We start from the raw sequence: 20,899 nt of genomic DNA, 5'->3' as shown, positions 1-20,899 counted from the left end.
CTGCACAGTTTTTGTTGGTCGTTGTCTAGTCCTTCATCAGTGGTCACAGGATGCTGCCCACAGGACGCTGTTGTCTGGATATTTATGGTTGGTGGACTATCCTCAGTCTAGCAGTGACACTGAGGTGTTTAAAATCTCCAGCTACACAGCTGTATCTGATCCACTCGCACCAGCACAACACACAACACCACCACGTCAGTGTCACAACAGTGCTGAGATATTAACAAAACTGTAGCAAATGGAACAGCATTTATGACGCCAGGTGGACTAACTCAGCAGGGGGGACCACCACAGTCACTACACCGCCACAGTGGTTACAGTTAACAAATTGCAACCAAATCTGGTTTGTCTGATTAATTCTAAACAGGGTTGTTAAAAGTAAAAAAGAACAGAATGAAAACTCCAAAGCGAGCACAGACTTTTAGTGTCCAAAATGTGGCCAGGCACACTGGGCAGTACACAGAGTGGGGGCATAGGCGTGAAAGAGAGAGCGAGATTGTGTTCGGGGGCTATGAGTGTGTGTGTTTATGTGTGTGTTATGTAAGAACTCTGCTCTGCGGTTTAGACACTGATTTAATGAGAATGAAAGCGTCAGCTGTTACCTGATGAGCATTTCCCCTAATCTTTACTGCAGCAGGCAGCCATTTAGCACCAATGCCTGGAACACAGAACAAATGCTAAATGCTTAGGGATTTAATTGCGCAGAACTAATTTAAGTGTTGAGGAATACTTTAGTAATAACAGTACTCACCTCAGCTGCTCTACTCAGAATACTCAAAACTGGCTCTACTCTCAATTTTGGATTAGCACAGTCACTCCCTGCTCTTTTTTAGCCAGGAGAACTGATGTTTTTCCACTGTGGTCAGAGTTCAGCCTTGGAATTAGAGTTCAGTGTTGGGAGACTTCTACTGGACCCACAGCTGTTTGACTATCCTTTCTGACAAAGAGCTCCATCATAATTTGAAAAAACAGCTTAGAAATGTTTATAGGGATGCCCCGTATGAACCAATTCCAGTCCTGCAAATTCCTAGGAATTTTCAAAACTTAAATAATTTTGAAAATTCATAGGAATTTTAAAAAACTTGTGCAAGCAACAATCATGAATGCAGACGAGGGCATGAGAAAGCTCCATTCCTTCTCTGTCTGTAGCCTAGAAGCAGGGTTTGTAAACAGAAGAGTTCCCACAGTTACGGAAGACATCTGGAAAAGAACAATATTGTTAAACTGTCCTGGAAATGTGTAAAGTTGGGCCATTAAGCCATGGAGACTGCACATTTTAGCACATTCTGTGGTGTCCAATCTTACCCACAAAGGGCCCATGTGGCTGCTGGGGTACACCTGATTCCACTTGTTTAATCAGACGTCTCAGTCTTTAAAAACTGATCATGTGTGCTTCCGCTTTGCTGAAATGAAAAGCTGAAGTCATAACGTCCCTCTGTAGATAAGATTAGACACCCCTGCACTATTTACAGTGATGTTGTTGAAGTTTATGTTAAGGATGTCAGTTTAAGGTGACATTTTATAAGCAACAGCTTATATTAGTATCTTGTGTCAATCCTATTTGCCTGTAGAAGCATAACACATTTATAGGAAAAATCTTACATTTTTTTTTTTTTTTAATCAAACTACTGAAAAATAGGAGTAAAACCAAAAGCATTGCATGTATACTTTTGTAAGCCATGGAAATTGTCCTGGAAAAGTCCTGAAAAATAATTTTCTAAAAGCAGCAGGAACCCTGAAATGGTGAAAATAATCCTCCTTTACTCAGGCAATCTTTCTCCCATTAGTTTTCCTCCATTGCTCTAGTCGGAAGCGGAGGAATGTCGAGACAAACGAGTATAAAAATGTCCATGTCCTACAAAAAGCAGCTAGAGAAAAAAAGTACACACACTGTGCAACTCAGAATATTAAAGTTTAGACTTGTCTGTAGAACCAGTTGCTAGAAAAGTTTATTTTATTATTATTTATTTAAAAAAACAACACTGTACCAAAACTCCAAATTTCAGTGGCAAAACTACCGTTTTAATACAAGAATAGTCATCATTTTTAGGTACACTTTGAACAAAAGGAAAATACAATGGTCAGGTACAGCCTACAATACATTAAATTTGGTTAAACTGGTAATGACAGTTTGAGTTCGTGCAGAAAGCACGGGTACACACGCTCGTACACAGATACACAACTCGACTGGCAAGCAGCAAACTAACAGAGCTCACACACGAGAAGTTCTTTACATTCTCACATGCGCACTCAAAATAATTACATACATACCTTTACAGACATTCTAACACACATACGCACACTAAATGAACGTGTTGCTGGTTGCTTACCAGGCTGCCAACAGAATGCAGATAAGAATACAACATAATAAAACATACAATGTGATTTTATATGCCAGCCACAGCTGTTCAACAGGTAACTTTAAAAGGACAGCTCAGACCAAAACAGTGAAAGCTAGCCACTGTTAGCATGATTCCATTGATTCTATGTCTATGTAGCATTTACCATCCCTCTTTCTGCCAACTGTAGACACTAATTAATCTGCACACACTTCAACAGGGCCTTTCGGAGCCCAGATTCTTTTATTCAGAATGTACTCATTTATAGCCGTAGGGGGCCAAGCACTGCACAGGTGTGTTTTCCCTGCTCAAACCAGAGGTGTACCTAGGGGGGTGGGGGTTGGGGGGATTTCTGACTCCTCTGAAGAAAAAAAGCCCTCCGAGGCCAATAAAAAATGTTCTTATATTACAGGATGAACCCCAAGGCTTTGAGTGCCTTTATGTCCACTTCAAACAAATGAAAGTGATCGCCAAAGCTCTGCCTCCATTTTACACACAACAACGCTATCACCATGGCAACATTTACATGGCTCCATGCCTCCATCAGCTATGTAATGTCTGCTCATGTTCCTGTTGGGTAAGCAGTAAAGTTGACCATGGTAAAGAAAACAAGGTTGAATACTGTGGAGGAAAATTGCAGTCTTCAACCATTCGCCCCAGATATCTAGTCCTGATTCTGTAAAAGGCACAACTGTGGTTAATTAGCCCTTACTTGCTGTGGCTCTGCTGTCAGCTGTTATTGGATCTGATCAGTTAAATACAAGCGTAGCAATTTTAATTCTCTGGTTATGTTAGCTGAAGTTGATGGCTAGTTGGTGGTTGTTAACCACACTACAGCGATGTCTTCCTAGCTGTAAAAAAGTTGTAAAAGCTGTAACCACACGCCCCCATAATGAAATTCTAGCTACACCACCGGCTCAAACGCACCATCTCCGGTTCATATACATGCCTAGGTAAGTGAGGAGTGCAGAGAAAACACTAAACTGTGCAGTGCAGAGGTACGCTACACTGGACTACAGTGTGCGTCAAGCTTCTGCATTCATCAACAGATAAAATTACATGAATATTAAGACTTCAGTAGGTCTATATTAAACACTGGGCATCTTCATAGCAAAACAAACGCTCCAACAAACGTTATAAAACAAGGTTTTAACAACACTTGAATTTTCTCCTCTGTGAATTGTGTATGTTTCTTGCCGATATCACTTCACAAACTCACATCCTGTTACGTAAACGTGTCAGTCTGAAGATGGTCATCATGACTTTGTATACACAACAGATACACAAGTACACACAACAAGTGGCCTATCTATCTAAGCATTCTTTAGAAGCAACCTAATGAGAAATTGTGTACAACTCAGGTTTTGTCAAAATATGTGAATTTAGACTGCATTATTCATTTCAAATCATATTGATTCTGTATGTGTGAAAGACCACACTGGATAGACAATGTATTTTTTTTGTCATATAATCAAGCTCACGTTAACATGGTGGGAAATTCACTGTCATTTACACACTGCCAAGTTTCAATAAGCTACTACAACATTTGTAATGTTGTAATGTTAGGACATTCAGTAAAAGGACTGATAAGCCAGAATGGAAGCCATAGGAACCAGAGTAAATGAGGGACAACATTTTAGACACACCAATCAGCCACAGAGCAACACAGACTTTGAGTTTGAGGTTGGTACCGTCTGTGTTAATACCTGTTTTTAACAAGCCCTTATCCACTTTGCCTCATCAATTCCCCCTTTGAAGGGAATATTCTGTGCCACGTTAAGGTAATTACTTTATTGGCTGAAGCGAAAGGCGTTAGATGAGTCCTCAGAGAGGTGAAGAATTGAGTGAACAAAAGCGTCAACCTCAGCAGCAGAATACACACAGAAATCATTACGACCTGATGAGTTTAACCTCTCAACCCAAAAATATTGACGGACAAATGTGTTCATAAGTGACAATGCTTAACATTTCAAAACCAAAACATTCAATTTCCTGGGCTTTAGGTTGCAAACTACTCTGTTACACATGATTGTTATACATGATTGTTAATACAACTTCACTTTTCATGTGCTAACTGGCTAGTCACAATGCTAAAGGCTACACAGCGAACAACAAAATACTACACCACATTTAGAGGCAGACAAAACAACTACTCACAAATTTTGTATACTTTATGTTCAAGCTTCTCAAAAATACTTTTGCACTGCAAAGTCTGCATGGCTTGCCTATTGACTGACCAATGTTAACCAGCTGGGGGTGAGGGCATTCCATCTGAATAATCTGCACCTCATTGTCCCTTCTTCCCTTTCTGCTGTGAGTGACCTTTTGTGTAACTTAGGTGTGATGCACATCCAGGTGGTGAGTCAAAGTGGGCGAGGGCAAGCTAAAAAAAAAAAAAAGCATTGCAACTGTGGGTTTGGTTGGAGAACATTTGGTCAGTGTGCCCTGGGCTTTACTCCCAAAACCACAAAGAATAATTAAGACCGGTGATGTCATTCGTACATCAGCGATAACACAATCATAACCTTCTGTATTAGCTGTATTATGCCAATCTGTGCTCGGGCTCAAGTACAGGAAACAATGACATGAACATATAAAAAGGACTGTATCATTATTCCAAACCATCAAACAGATACCACACACTGGCCCACCAGCCCACAAAGCTTGAGATAAACAGAACAGGGCTCTCCTTCAGTGTAGACCACATCTGATGTCTTGGTATTTCTCATAAATAGTTTCTATCACATTACCATACCAAGCAAGCAAAGCGAATCAGACATGTGGGCCTAAGTGCAATGTGCAATACAGGACTGTTATACTGTTCTGATTTCATAATGCATTATGATGTCATAACGCAGTAAAGCATCAAGATAAGGCCACAGAATAACACATTAAGGACAGGTTTATGCAGTAAATGTACGACATCATAAAGCCTACACACAGCTGATGATATTGCAATGTCAGGTGAGTGATGGATTAGGAATTTATGATAGTGTTGAACACTCCAGGATCTGTCCATCCAAAAATCTCCTCACTGTATCTCTGTTGCCTGGTTGTGGCCTGTGTTCTACTATGGCACGCTCAGGTCACAACTGGTATTTGATTGGTCAGCCTCTGTACACTCTATGCAGTTATGCAAAAGTGAAAGGCTAGAGTCAGCAAACCAGTCCCAGGTGTGCGTAGTGTATTCTGTAGCAGCTTTGGCAGCTCAGTCTTCTTAGTCTGTATGGCTGCCATCCTTCAGCAAGAGCCCCATGTACCTAAAAAACATGTTTATCTTCAATCAAATTCTGAGTGAAATCTAAAAAACGCCAAACCACAGTGACTATACCAACCGCAGATGTCTTAAAATCCTTGAATACAGTTTCTGGTTGTGGATCTTATAATTACTGGTAGGTATGACACTAGGTGGACAATCAGTTACATTAACAGTTTAGTTAACTATCAGAGATTACAAAATCCAGAACTGGGAACTGTATACAAAGTCCAGATTTAGATATCTGTGCCTTAGAGGAGGTTTGAAAAAAATTAAAAAATAGAAAAATCTGTCTGATAATTCTAGAGAAGTCGAAAATAATTATGAAAAGCAATACAATAAATTTAAACATACAGACGTTACAGATGAATAAGTATAAAAAAGCAACAGACATTAGAGGTACCTGTTTGTGAGAAAGTCGCATGTAGGTATGGAGCTGATGGCCTGATGTACGTTCATGGCTGAGATTTCTCTAGGAGCTCTGAGTGAGACAGGGATTAAAAAAAAAAAGCAGGAAGATGTGAGAAGAGGAAAGAACCCCAAAAAAAGATTCTTGTAGTGTACAACAATAAGATATTGACTTGTGGAATGGCACAAGAGAAAGACGGGATGATCTTTTAAAATCATGCTTTTAAATTGCTGGGTTCTGGTAAATAAACAGTGGTACTGATCAGTCAGCAGCAAAATCCTTTAGTCTGTGCTTTTTTTAACGTCCGAAGTACAAGCAGTGATACAAGAAGCAAGAGAGGAGCTTGATTTTCTTCCTTTTATCTCTCAAAGACGAATGCTTTAAGTGCTGTTTATCTGATGGCGGTCTACCAGATCTTGCACAGTCCCATTTCCTCTGTATAGTAATTTTTTGAATTCTAGTTCTGGAAACTGTTTTTCCCCTGCATTAAATTTCCTTACATTCCCCCTTCCTTACACCAGCAGATTTTCTTACAACTATTATCCTCTCAAGTATGTGGAAAAATCAATGGAGGGTGGTTTCTGACTTTTGCATAGTACTGTATGTGTAAGTGTGGGAGGAGTTTGTGTGTGTGTGTGTCTTTGTGTCTCTGGGTGTGCCTGCAGAGTGACAGAGAAAGTGAGAGATGTATGCTTGGCACTGGACTCTGTATGTGTGTTACAGTGACAGTGATGTGAATGAGATCACACACAGATGCTGAGTAAGTACTCTGCACACACCCATCCCCTATTCTCTGCTCCTAGATATGATAAAGCTGATCTTCATCCTCTTCTTCTGCAGTCTCTGGTCCCTTTACCATCACCGTACAGCCTCAGGGCTCCTGAAGTCTACTCTTATAGTCTCTGCACGTACCTCAATCACCTCATCAAGCCCCTCATGAGCTGAGGCAAGTGTGTTAAAGCATGGAATAAATCAACATGTGCAGTGCATTTAGGCCTTAGAACTGGCACTGCAGCACTGCGGTCTCTGACTTCTGCCATTGCTAAAATGATAGCATCTATTAAGCTGGGCCAGGGCAGGACCTGACTGATGTATCATTTGTAAGAGATATCATGCTGCAATGAACACACATATGTGATGTGAAAGGAATCACTTATTATTGAGAAATGTAATGGTGTAATGGTTCTCTTTTACCAGTCTTTCAGGAAAGTGCTGAGTTAGCAATCACCATCTGAGCAAAACAGGCCACTCAGCTATTTTGTTAGTACACAAATTTTCGATCATATCACTACTAGTACTAGAGTTCTACTGCTATTATTTATGTACTACCAATAATAAGAAGAAAAAAAGGAAAAGTTTATGAACAAACTATAAGTTGGCTTCATAAAATCCCAGGTGGTTGCCAATGTGTTGCTATGGCATCTGAGGCGATTGCTAAGGTGTTGGTAGTCTGTTGCTATGGTATGTATGTGAGTCTATATGTAGTGTGTATGAAGGGCAGTGTGAGAGGTGGCCTTTGTGAGAGTTAGATTTAAGCAATAAGCCAAAAGAGCGCGTGCGTTACTGTGATTTTATCACAGAGAAGGGTGTTCTTGGCAGTAGCGTGAAGCGAACTGCCTAAAACCGCCTTCCCTGTTAAAAACTACAGTAATGCACATCCCTCTCTTACTTTTATAAAATGGTGGACAACATAAAATATGATAAATTACACAATTTTTCCCCCAAAATAATTTAAGTTATTATTATTAATAATAAACATAAACAAGTATTCCTCCAAGAAATGTAGTTAATTTAGAGTATGGTATCGCTGCCAAGCAACCACTGACTGCTGAATAAGGAGAAGAAAGTTTGGTCGCCCTTCACTGTGTATTGCAGTCATTTCATGAACTTTTTAACTTATCGTGTACTAATGAACATATCATAACAAAGCACTGTATGATGCAAAAACGTTATTTTCTAAGTACTTTTTGGTCATGAAACTACCATTGCGAAGGCAATGCTAATCTCCATTAGCCTCCAAGTGATTTCCAGTCTTATTTAACACCAAGTTAACAGTTAACCTCTTCCCATGTTGGGGCTAAATCTCAAATGGCTCCCTGCTCCCTACAGAGTGCACACTGTAGGCATTTAAATATTGGCTTCTGCTCCCTAACATTGCATAATATAGCTAAAGAATAGTCATTTAGGATTCAGCCACATCCATACTCGACAAACAGTGCACTATTTGGCTGTAGAATCTAGAATTTTAAAACTTACATAACACACTATTAAGGGGTTCTGAGCTGTTTGAGATTTACCCTGGGTCTGATGCTACTTGAGGCAAATCTGACTAAAATCAGATCATTTTATATCGCCGTTAAGATTGAATCATACAGTAAGTACTTTGATTCAAACCAGTGATATTAATGGTGAAGCTGTTTAGCATGTTTGCCATCTTATAGCCTGTTAGCTAGCTGACCAGCCTAGTTCAGATTTTAGGACAGAAACTATCCATTTTATCATTGAATTTTCTCAACATTTTGCCATGTATTTCTTAAGGGGAAAAAATATATTATTTGAATGAATGCTGTGCGAAAACCGTACATTTGTTCAGTCTAAAACCACAAGTGCAATATTCCTGTACAGGCTCTACAATCCTGCAAAGTTTAAAGTTTTGTGGTTCTACATCGAAAGATGTGAACGTAAAAACGGTAGCAAAAAAAAGTAAAACAGTAAGCATATTTTTAAATGTGCAAATAAATCAAGTTACTAGTACTCTTACAAGTGACTCACCATGACAGCAGTGGCATTCCTGCCTGTATAAGGCACTACGCTATTGAGATCCTGTGCCCACAAAAGACAGTGGACAAACCTCTGTTCTTAATGAATTTGCTTGATCATGCTTTTCATAATTCTGACAGGATGTGTCTACTGCTCTGTCCTAAGCGAAACCAAGAAGAGAAATTTAACTAGATCTCTACCTTGGTTCAAATTAGCATAATAACAGACTTAGCAGACTTGTTAGCATAGTAACATACCTTTCAGACTCTAAGATGATTTCTACTCGCACATACACTCATTGTAATTCTAAAAAATATCAATCAACACATCATGTTTACATTCTGGCACAATAAGCGACAGCTCTCGCAGGCTGTAAAATGTATCCAAACCTAACATTTAGCATGAAAACAACACGGGTTAATTAACAGAAACCGACAAAAATGCTAAGAATTCTGAAAAGCTCCACCCCTAGCACCACAATAATTACATTATATGATAATTTTGAGTTTAAGAAATGTGACAAGTGAGATCTGACAATAATATCTGTCAGAAAAAGTGCTGTTTAAAATTGTTAAATTTTTGACCATTATTATTAGTATAGATATATTATTTGTGGAAAAATTCCTTATAGTATACATATTACTAATCAGTCTTCGTGCTTTAACAGTAGTGGCTCTCAGACACAGTCCTGGAACCCTATGCTTTTTTTAAATTATTATTTTCCAAGCTCAGACCTGATTCAACTCAACAGGTACTTGTCAAACCTTTACGAGCTGAATCAGGGGTGTTAGAGGGTGTTAGAGGGCAATACATGTGCAGTGCACAGGTCCCATAGTACTGAGCTGGAGAACCACTTATCTCTCTCCAGCCATCCTTCTGACTGAGTGCACTGAGAATGCTCCTTGAGGCTGTGTACAGATAACTAACTGCTGTGGCCATAAATACTGACACCAGATCAGCTCTGAACTTCATGCAGCCTCTTTGCCACCTTAACTCTTCTGCTGAACAGCAGTGAGGAGACTGCACACTGTAAGCACTCTGAGGAAGCCATTAAAGATCCTTTAGGCAGCTGAATGCACAGCAGCCTAGACACCGGGTTAAGAGCTCAAGCTGTATATATGGACTGAATGCAGAGCAGAAAGTCTTTATACAAGAACAAAAGGACTAAAGTAGGTCTGGTGGACAGATGTGTAAGGACCTACGAGACGGACAGATGAACAAATACACAAGCACAATGAAGTTAATGGACAGATGGCATGTGGATGGAACGAACAGTTGTACTAGAGAGATGCTTGCATACACGGATGGATGGATGGATGAAAGGGTGGTGGGAAAGAAAGAAATGTGCAGAGACCTGTTTTGAGGTGACTTCCCGTAGGCGTTGGCAAGTGACTCTCTCATAATCTCGCTGGCAAACTGCTCTGTGGCCTGGAAACAGAGAGTGAGAGAGTGAGAGAGTGAGAGAGAGTGAGAGAGAGAGAGAGAGAGAGAGAGAGATTTACACAGAACAAGATGAAACAGTTCTACTCAACACAGCACATCTAGGAGAATAAAAAAAAGATGTTCATCATTCTGCAGCATTTCCAAAATACTGACCTTGAGAATCATGGTCTCCACTACAGCAGCAAAGACATTCTTATCTACTTCTACTGGCTGCAGACTCACACCAATCTGAAACGAGATAATATTGTTAATATTGTTAGAAGACCCAAATCACGAAAACATGAATTTTCCTTGTTTGTAAATGAAAGATTTACCATTGCTGAAGTTTCAAAACACCATTCATTTCTCAGTATATACAGCCCATATATGGAAACTAAGCTGTAAAAACAGCCTGTTTTGAATTCATTGTTTTTATGATGTTACAAAAAACAATGTACTTATACATTTCCCCTTGTTCATGGTATATCAGTTTAGCCACACCTTTTCACACTTGCATATAAAGAATGTTTCAGCCAGGTCTGCTTTTAAATGAGGCAGAATACAAGGCAGCCAATCAATCAAAAAGAAGTCATTTATATATCGTAAAAGTAACAAAAACAGCCTGATTAATTCTAAGGGATAAAGAGAGGTTGGAAAATGTCATGTAAAAATGAAATGACTGTTTTTGGAACATAAAACCACACAAACATCATAAATGGACCTCACAGGGAAATAATAATGTATAAGAAAAATGTATGATATTTAAATAAATAACTAAAACACCAATAAAACCAACATCAATAATGCAAGGAAAAGGAAATAAATGACAAAAAGGAAAGGGTTCAATTACAAATAAAATACAAAGGAGGGAAAATTACAGTAAAAGACAAAAGTAGATTTTAACTTAAAGATGATGAAATAAAAAAATGGACAGAATAGGGTAAAATAACTGAAAGACAGATACGTATACAGACAGATGTTCTAACAGATGGACAGACTGACGTACCGAATGATGGATTGATTCTCACCTGCTCTGCTGTGTCTCTGATGAACTGCGAGGAGGGGCATGAGCCCATGAAGAATTTGGGCTCCTGCTCTGCCTCCTCTTGCTCCTGTTTGACCTTCACCCTGGTGCTGCTGACCTCTTTGACGGTGACAATGTCGAGAGGTTCGTCATCTTCTTCCTCCGGCTCTGTCTTCAGAATCCTCTGCAGCTGCTCCAGGCGCTGGCACAATTCATCACTGTCCGTTACAGTGGAGGGACACTCTGTAAACAAACACATACACACAGTTGTAGCACTGGACATACTCAAATACTCTTTATAAAGCATGATATGGACACTAGTACTTTGAAATACTGCTGCATTTTGCGACTGTTGTACATACACACACACACACACACACACACACTCTCTAAGCCGCTTATCCTTCTGGGTCGTGGGGGGGAGCTGGGGCCTATCCCAGCAGTCATTGGGTGGAAGGCGGGATACACCCTGGACAGGTTGCCAATCCATCACAGGGCAGACAGACAGACAGATACATGCAATTGTTGTACATCTTGTATTTTATTAAAAAACACACTGGTCAACCAGTAATGCAATATGGCTAAAGATTGGGCTACAATATCTTAACAAGAGTCACACGATTGGAATCAGTAGATTTTTGTTCCAAACACGCAATCAGCAACCAGGCAGTCATTGTTTTGTTTTGGCTGATCTGCGCTGCATTTTATGAGATAAGCGCACTCATTTGAATGCTGTTGCTTCATCTATACCAAAATGTAGTAGCAATATTACACATGACTCAGTGTGCTGAACAGCACAATTTATTGCAATTTATTAAATAGACAACTCATTTAAAATTTAAAAATGCCAGTCTGGCCCATTAAAGAGCAAATAATGTTTATATTGCAAGTTGGCTAAGAAAAAGTACTGTAAATGTGCTAACATATTTCATGTATTAGCTTTGGATTTAAAAGACCACTTTAACTATAAAGAAATGGAAATCAGAATCTGCTACTAAAAATTAATGATCGCTGTATCCCTACATACAATGCATTGTGCTCCCCACTGTCTCAAAAGTATACGCACTCACACTTAGCAAAATGTGGTGGACATTACCACGCACCACACAATAACGTAAAAAACACTCCTCCACACACACATACACAGACAGACACATGCACACAATCTTGTCTTACATCTTCTCTTGTCACATGCTCAAGTGAGGTCCAGCAAAATGTACTCACCTCAGCAAAAAAACAATCATGTTGTTCTATCATTAAGAGGACATGTACAAGGACAGCAAGATGTGCACACACACACACACACACACACACATACACACACACACTAGACTGCATTCAACTGAACGCTGAGTGAGAGACACAGTACACACAGTACAGAATTGCATTGTCCTGGACAAACGTGTCGTAACAACACAAATCCTCAGCTGTCATGGCTGGGTTGTCAAACACAGAAGACTCAGTAAATTTTCCCTGGCTTTAGGAATGAAACACACACACAGACCTCAAAGAGGGGGTTTCAAACTACAGGCCCAAGACAGCTTCATATGGCCCTTCACATATTTGCAATTCATCCTTATCCAGCCTGCAATTTTTTTTTCTGTTGCAAAATATTTACATATAGCCAAGACAGGGTATATGGGGTGGAACTGCAATAGAATATGGTACAATTATGTTCCAACTAACACTCCCAAAGACACTCCCCTTTGTGTACCACCCCAGAGGCAGTGTTTATACCCTGAAAGGTTGTTTTTTCTGAGAGTGTACTACTACTCTTAATAAAAAAAGTCATAATAATTATTATTAATAGTAGTAGCAATTGTAGTAGTAGAAGAGGTTGATCATGAAGAATTGCTAATAAACACCGACTAAAACACATACACCACAGCGCAAAAGCGACAGAGGTATTTTGCTGAAATGGTTATGAAAGGGACAATCATTTTTATAAAGCCCCACTGATAAATCAATGTTCCTGCTTAACTGTGTTTACACACATACACTGGGCTGCACAACAGCAATTCTGGTCTCTGCAATTAGGTAATGAACAAAAGGTCAGAATTAATGCCCTCTATTTAACGAATCACAGCGCCACAATCAAGCATTTTGTGTCACAAAAAAAGCATCATCACATATAATCAAACCACAAAGATTTTCACTGTGAGCACTGAGAGTACTGCCTAAACACAGATATTCTCACTGTCTTTACTAATGACATTATCAGCAATTTTGTTTCCCACTGATCGTGTGTGCTGGCACAAAGTGCATCGTGGCTATAGGTGAAGTCATAAATTTACATACACTTAGGTTATTGAGTCAGTAAAACTCAAAACTCATATTTATCCCCTCCACAGATTCCATGACAACAACCTTTTAGCAAACTGTCAAGGATATCTACTTTGTACATGACATAAGCAATTTTTCCAACAAATGTTTACAAACAGATTATTTTGCTTATAATTTACTATATCAAAATTTAAAAGTTTACACATACCAAGCTGACTGTGCCTTTAAATAGCTTGAAATATTGCAAAAACGATTTCATGGCTCTAGAAGCCTCTGATAGGTTAACTGACATCATTTGTGTTAAGGGCTGTATCTGTGGCAGTATTTTAAGGCCTACTTGCCTCTTTGCTTGACATCATGGGAAAATCAAAAGAAATCAGCCAAGACATCAGAAAAGGAATTGTGGACATGTGACCATGTGGCCATCATACTGTTCTCTGTCTTCTAGAAATTAACGTACTTTGGAGCGAAAAATACAAATCAATCCAAGAACAACAGCAAACGACCCTGCGAAGATGCTGGAGGACACAGGTACAAAAGTGTCTCTTTCAACAGTTCAAACGTGTTCTATATTGACATGACCTGAAAGGCCACTCAGCAAGAAAGAAGCCACTACTCCAAAACTGCCATAAAAAGGCAGTTTGTAGTTTGCAACACATGGGGACAAAGATCTTATGTTTTGGAGAAACATTCTCTGGTCTGATGAAACAAAAATGGAACTGTCTGGCCACAATGACCATTGTTATGTATGGAGAAAAAAGGGAGAGGTTTGCAAGCCAAAAAACACCATCCCAACTGTGAAGCATGGGGGTGGCAGCATCAAGTTGTGGGGGTGCTTTGCTGCAAGAAGGACTGGTGCACTTCACAAAACAGATGGCATTATGAGGGAAAAATATGTGGAGATATTAAAGCAACATCTCAAGACATCAGCCAGGAAGTTCATACTTTGGTGCAAATGGGTCTTCCAAATGGACAATGACCCCAAGCATACTTCCAGATTTGTGGCAAAATGGCTTAAAGACAACAAAGTAAAGGTAATGGAGTGGCCATCACAAAGCCCTGACCTCAATTTCATAAAAAAATCTATGGGCAGAACTGAAAAAGCTAAAAGTGTATGCAAACTTATGACTTCAACTGTATGTGTTCTAATGCACACATCACTTTTAATCATGATCAAGGACTTGAATATTTTTTTTTTCTTCAATTGAACATGCAAATACACAGGCATGCATGCATGCATGCATGCACGCACACACACACACACACACACACACAGACCAGGCTCGCTGTCTATCTGAGTGAGTATGTCCTCGATGGAGTCCTCCTCCATACGCTGGGGTTCTGGATCAGGGGGTGTGTAACCACGGAGACGGCACCACTGCACCACCTCTCTGGTTTTCGGGGGGCTGAGGGCCTGCAGCCGGGGGTTCCGATCTAAAATGTCCTGAACCAGACGCTTCACTGCTACTGCCCGCTGGAGCTGCACAAACACACATAAATGTTCATGCACATACAAACGTGAGGCAGAAACCGAGGGATTAAAGCCAGGCGTACATTACATGACTAATAAAATCCTAACAGATTTCTAAAACAGAATCACACGCTTAATATCCGCTTTTTTTCAGAATGTCTTTTCGTGAGGTGTGCACACTAGAGGGTATCACATACAAAAACGGGTCACAGCTACAAAAAAAAAGTATGAATATGTGGTTGAGAACCGCAGATAACATTCCACTCTGCAGTGAGAAGCATTTTACTACCCATTTGCAAACAGACTTAAAATTGTAAGGAGAGTGCTTCAAAGCACTGCTCCACATATGACACCTACTATTACCTGTATTTTTTTCTACAAATAACTATTTTTAATGGGAGCACTTTACTCACATTGAGCATCTAAAAGCAACCAGTTATGCTCAAACTACATAAACTTTTTCTCAGAGCAAGAAATACACAGCTAACATCATCACATCATATAGTGTCAGTGTGAGCTATTTCAGGATAGATTCCCTTCAATTCAGTATTTTCTGTTGATATCAGCCCATTAATAACAGAGCTATCATTAATTACAAACATTATAAAGGCACAAACAAACATTTTCTCCATCTCTGTGGTCTGCTGCACACGCGGAGTGCAGACACATTTCTTTGCCTTTATTCTCTCTGCTAGCTCTCTCACTGGCTATTGCCTAAATTGACTGTCCAGCTGACCATCTCACACTACAGACTGGTGAACTTTTTAAGACAAAAAAATCATGTTCAAAAATAATGGAATGCCTCCAGTACCTCCAAAGTTAGAACAGAAGGCTAAAGATTGACTTCCTGTCACACTAGCACAGCTGTGTGCTGGAGGGCCTGTATCCAGCACAGTGTGGCAATTTCCCTGCACAGACACACCTGATGCAACTCATCTGTTGATTGCCAAGTTTGGTGGGCATGTTTGAGTAGAGAAGGTATCAAACTGTGCTGGACACCAGGACCGAAATAGTGCATCCATGCTCATCCACACTGTCCAATCGAACTCCTGACTTGAAAATTCCATAGCTCCATACCTCAGCAGCCCTCCGTTTTCCAATGTTCCAGGAATAATACTGCTCTGCAGAGGTAGCACAGAACGGATGGGAATCTTCAGCTGGGAACACACACACGCACACACACACACAAACACATTAAACACACACAAAAACATACAAACACAAAAAACACACAAGCGCGAATGCACATATACAAACACGTCACACACACACACACAAGCACACAAACAAACACAAACCAAAAACAAAAACACAAATTCCAGTATTATTAATAGGTACTGGTTAAGTCTGATGGAAAGACAGAAACAGGGCCTGTCTCACTCATTTAAGAACACTAACTATAAAATCATAGTAATAAAGGAAAGGCAAGAATGCGTTTGAGTTTGTGTGTTTGTGAGACAGAAAGAGAGAGATAGAGGTGACTCACTCTTCTCTGGAACGATCAAAGGAAACTTCTTCACTGCAGCCGTCAGAAGCTGCAGCATGGTTTCAACATGCTCCGTACTGAGAGAGGGAGAGGGAGAGGGAGAGAGACAAAGAGAGAGACAAAGAGAGAGAAAAAGAGAGAGAGAGAGAGAGAGAGAGACAAGTTTGGGGACTGGGGATCTAGTTGTGTTTTTGAACACGAGTAAAAACAAAATTTCGCTGAGATCTGAGTCATCTAAACAGAATGGTCTTCAAGAACAAAGCGGAAAAACTTCTTCAAACATCAGAGCATCAAATTCTCATATTTAGCATCAATACTCATATTTCTTAAAAATCTAAGTTTATTGAACAACCACAATATTGATATATTCATCTATTTATTTCTTTAACTATTCATTACAAACATATACTGTATTAAATTTGCATTTGTGCTCAAGTCTAGGCATGGTTCAATGAATGAACAATGGATTTCGTGTTTGGAAAAAAGAAGGAATTGATTTTCGAATCCACTCTTTGGAAATGAATCTACTATTAAGTGTTTTACATAATAATTATTAACTAATTTGTGTAGCAAGGTAAATTCCTGTAAGTCTGGAAAATAAGTAAGTCATTTTCTAATTTGCTGAGTTTGCATTTGTTCATTCTGTTGTGAACTGTTTGTGTGGATAACACTGTGAGTGCATTCTTACTTAATCAGCTCAAGCGTTGTGTTCTCAGTGCCTTGCTCCACTTTAACAGTAGCAGGAGTGGCTGAAGGTAGCGGGGTAGTTGCTGTGGATACTGGGGTAGATGTGGGGGTCACTGGAGTAGAGCAAGAAGAGCTGACCACTCCGGGCTCAGTCTTAACTACATACAGAGACGACAAAATTGTGAAAAAAGACACAATTTTACACATTCTCCTTTGTAACAACTGAATTCCTCTCTCCTGTTTGTTGAAAGAGGACTATGTATGTTTGTGTGTCTGTGTGTGTGTGTGTGAGAAAGGTGGTGGAGGGTGTCTTACCTTGAGCTAGGGGTGTTGAGGTAGAAGGAGCAGCTCCACTCTGAGCACTGGATACAGCTTTAGAGCCAGACTGCACAACTGTGCAACACACAAACGCACACAGGTATTACTGTGATCACATTGTCTTTGTCAGTTATAATTAAAAATGAATACTTGTGCACAACACAGACATTCCTTCTTTATATTAACATTAATACTTCAAATACTCTAATCGATGCTTATGAAACACACATGCAGCGATGGGACAATGATGGGTCAGCTGACTATTTAGTATAGTCACTCTCATTTTGCCCAGAGATAGTTTTTACCTAATTCTCACTCTCTCCAAAGGAAGGCAGTGCTGAAAGTGATAAGTTTGGTGAAAAAATGTACACAATTTTCCCTTTCCTAATTGGAAATCATGTGCTTCCACTAATTGTTAGCGGTCTTACCAAGATCTGAGTTGTGTGGCTCCAGTGCAAATCTAAAGATGCAAACTTCAGACACCAAATACATCTGGGCTGGCTGATTGCACATGGGGTAAGAGGAAAATGTGGAAAGGTTGATATATCACTGTTAGAAGCTGTTTAAATTGAAAGTCTAAGAGAGGGTAAGACTGTGGATCAAAGTTGGCCCACGAGGATGTTCAGTCTAGCCCACCAAAAAAAGCTGCCCTAAAACTCTTATTTAATTTTTTTTAGCTTCTCATTTCTACCCTAAAATATTTTTAAAGAACATTCAGTAACAAAACATACTTTGTAATTTTCTAAAATAAAATACGAATATATCTTGCCACCGTTTAAAAAAAGTCCAAGTATCTCCATTTTTTCTGATTTTCATTTTTCTAGATCATTAGAGCACACCAGCTGGTTTATATACGTGATGATATAGCTGCTGACACGCAAAAACGTTTTAACTCTGCTTTTTTGCATAATTTGAAAACAATAGTCACCCTTTGCACTTAAAATTTATCTTCTTAATGATGAATGGACCAATAGAAATGCTCTAAAGTGGCAATAAAATCTCTCTACTTTTTTAAAACTGATTGCTATAAAATCTCTTTAAATTTTTAAATTTAACTTATATTAAAAATAAACAACATTTTTGCTTTTATCTGTAAAGCTGCCATTTTAAAAGCAACGATATACACAATGATTTAGTCGCTCTAATGCAAAAACCTTATATCTCCTCTTTTGTAGTTTTTTACATAATAGTTTTGTGCATAATCTGAAAACAAGTCATCCTTTGCATCCTCTTAAAATTTCAAGATGAATGGTCTAAAAGAAATGGTCGAAAATTACTACCGATCTTGTTACACTGACTTCCATTACAAGTAAAGAACATTTTGTTCTTGTGCTGTAAACAGTGTCGACCAATAAGCTACATAAGCATCTACTTAGGACAATGTGGCCACCAGCAGGCCCACTAACAACTGCTGGGTTATTACTGTACCATTATGTTGTTTGAGACACTTGAGTGAGGAAGAAAATGTAACTGGTTAATCGTGACTCAAAAAAAATATATGCAAGTAGAACTGAAAAACAGGGAAGAGGAAGGAAAGATAAAGAGAAAACTTCAGGAAAAAGGTATGTGTTGTTTTTTTGTGTGTGTTTTTAGTGGTGTTAATGTTATGCCATTAGTCTTGACTGGTAATTGGACAAAAAGAAGTAGTGCATGTGGTTTAGATATTCAGACCGCGTGCATGTACACATGAAAGTGTGACATCTATGATGAACAGCCGATTGTGTGAAGCATGAGGAGGAGTGGCCAAAGAAGGAAAAAGAAGTAATACTATCTAAATATGTAGCAAGTAAAGTATTTATAATGGTAAAAAAAAGCAATGCTGTCACCACTGCACCAGGATTAAACAAAGCTTCAAGTTAGCTGGGTAAGCGTGAAATACTGCATACATGAAATACAGAGCTTTGGATCTAGAATGCTGAGAAGGTCATTTGTGATTTAAACTGTAACTTATCAGAACTCCTAACAGGCATCCAATCAACAGCATTACACAATTAACGAGTTTAATAATTTAAAAAATTTAGACAGCTTGTGATAGGCTCTGTTATTAGTCAGCCTCTAATTTTACAGTACATCAGCTAGTGAGAGGGGCGTCCTTAAAAAAATCCTGTTTAGGGCTCCCAAAAGGCTACAGTTGGCCCTGTTATCATTTTGGAGATACAAGGTTTTGTTCTGACAGCAACGATATGTCTATGAACCCTGACATGATACAATTATCACTGCCTACAATACTGATGTACCAACATATATGTAAGTAAAAGTTAGGAGTTAATAGCACTACAGGAGATGGTACACAGTAAAAAGGAGATTTAGAGACCATCGGTGTAAAGAAATTCTTTTGAATTACAGGCAAGGCAGTACATCTCGTATGTAATGACACCATGTGAGCATCTAATCTTTAAGGCAGATGCAAAAAAGAGACTATATCTACCGTTTTATCTACTCTTTTCTGTTACTAGCACTATTTTAATAACACAATTTTGTCAATGCTGTTGCTGTTGCTAATGAATTCACAGCTATGTGTTTTGTCTTTCTGACCTTCGGCCCACCACAAAGATTACATTTTTGCCCCCAACACAGAAAGCTTGGGCACTCTGGTCTGAGAAATATGACTCATGTAGTTTTATCGTTTTGCTTGGACATCACTTTCCCCTACATCCCTCCCTCTTCCTCTCTCTACTACTCTGTTTTCTTCCTCCACTCTATTACACCCCATCACTATGGCAACAGAGTGAGTGCCATTACAGGAAACGGCTCATCTAACACTATGATGTTCAGGTGCTCTTCCCACACACATACACACACACACACACACACACACACACACACACACACACACAGAATCTGAGCTGGCCATCATGATGCCTTCAGACAAATTAACTAATCAATCTGAACCGTAATTACAGCCAAACAGGGAGAGAGACAGACAAGAAGGGCAGGAAAGAGTAACTGCAGAGAAACAGGGGTGTGCATGACTGACACCTTCATTTAAACAACCCAGACACACAACAGAACCTCTGCACTGTCTGATTCCTCTGTACATCAGCACTAATAAAATGAGCATAAAAGGAGTTCACACTGTTACAACATTCTCCAGCTAACACCAAGAATACAATGTAACGCCCACTTTTGTAAAATATTCAGTGAAAGAACTGAAGTCAAATGAACCACTGTGTGTAAGACCATTTAGACAAACAAAAAATGTCTGTTGAATTATCGTGATAAACAATAACACTGTGATCCAAATTCAGTTATGAAGTACTATGTAAGCATTACAGAGACTTACCTTGTAGCTCACATTTTCTCTGATGGTAATATAATTAGCATATAATTATCAACTACACCATTTTCTAATATAACCCCATTTCCAAAAAAGTTGGGACGCTGTGCAAAATGTAAATAAAAACAAAATGCAATGATGTGCAAATCATTTAAAAAATATGTTTC

At 39.2% G+C, this 20,899-nt stretch overlaps 1 protein-coding gene across 2 annotated transcripts in view; it reads right to left on the bottom strand.

Moving 5' to 3' along the window:
• Positions 1 to 1,994: 1,994 nt before the first annotated feature.
• yeats2 (YEATS domain containing 2) overlaps positions 1,995 to 20,899 on the bottom strand; it is a 79,277-nt gene continuing 60,372 nt past the window's right edge. For both annotated transcript variants that reach the window (XM_036556167.1, XM_036556168.1), the window contains exons 22-31: positions 17,453 to 17,530; positions 17,139 to 17,295; positions 16,451 to 16,527; positions 16,042 to 16,121; positions 14,772 to 14,973; positions 11,215 to 11,453; positions 10,361 to 10,435; positions 10,119 to 10,192; positions 5,999 to 6,076; positions 1,995 to 5,599 (exon numbers count right to left, since the gene is read on the bottom strand). In XM_036556167.1, the coding sequence (XP_036412060.1) occupies positions 5,557 to 5,599; positions 5,999 to 6,076; positions 10,119 to 10,192; positions 10,361 to 10,435; positions 11,215 to 11,453; positions 14,772 to 14,973; positions 16,042 to 16,121; positions 16,451 to 16,527; positions 17,139 to 17,295; positions 17,453 to 17,530 (1,103 nt within the window). In that variant the 3' untranslated portion in view covers positions 1,995 to 5,556. The remainder of the gene's footprint in view (positions 5,600 to 5,998; positions 6,077 to 10,118; positions 10,193 to 10,360; positions 10,436 to 11,214; positions 11,454 to 14,771; positions 14,974 to 16,041; positions 16,122 to 16,450; positions 16,528 to 17,138; positions 17,296 to 17,452; positions 17,531 to 20,899) is intronic.

This window comes from Colossoma macropomum, unplaced genomic scaffold, assembly GCF_904425465.1.
Source record: "Colossoma macropomum unplaced genomic scaffold, Colossoma_macropomum, whole genome shotgun sequence".
In the NCBI taxonomy this organism is placed as follows: Eukaryota; Metazoa; Chordata; class Actinopteri; order Characiformes; family Serrasalmidae; genus Colossoma; species Colossoma macropomum.
This window is presented reverse-complemented; position numbering and strand designations above follow the sequence as displayed.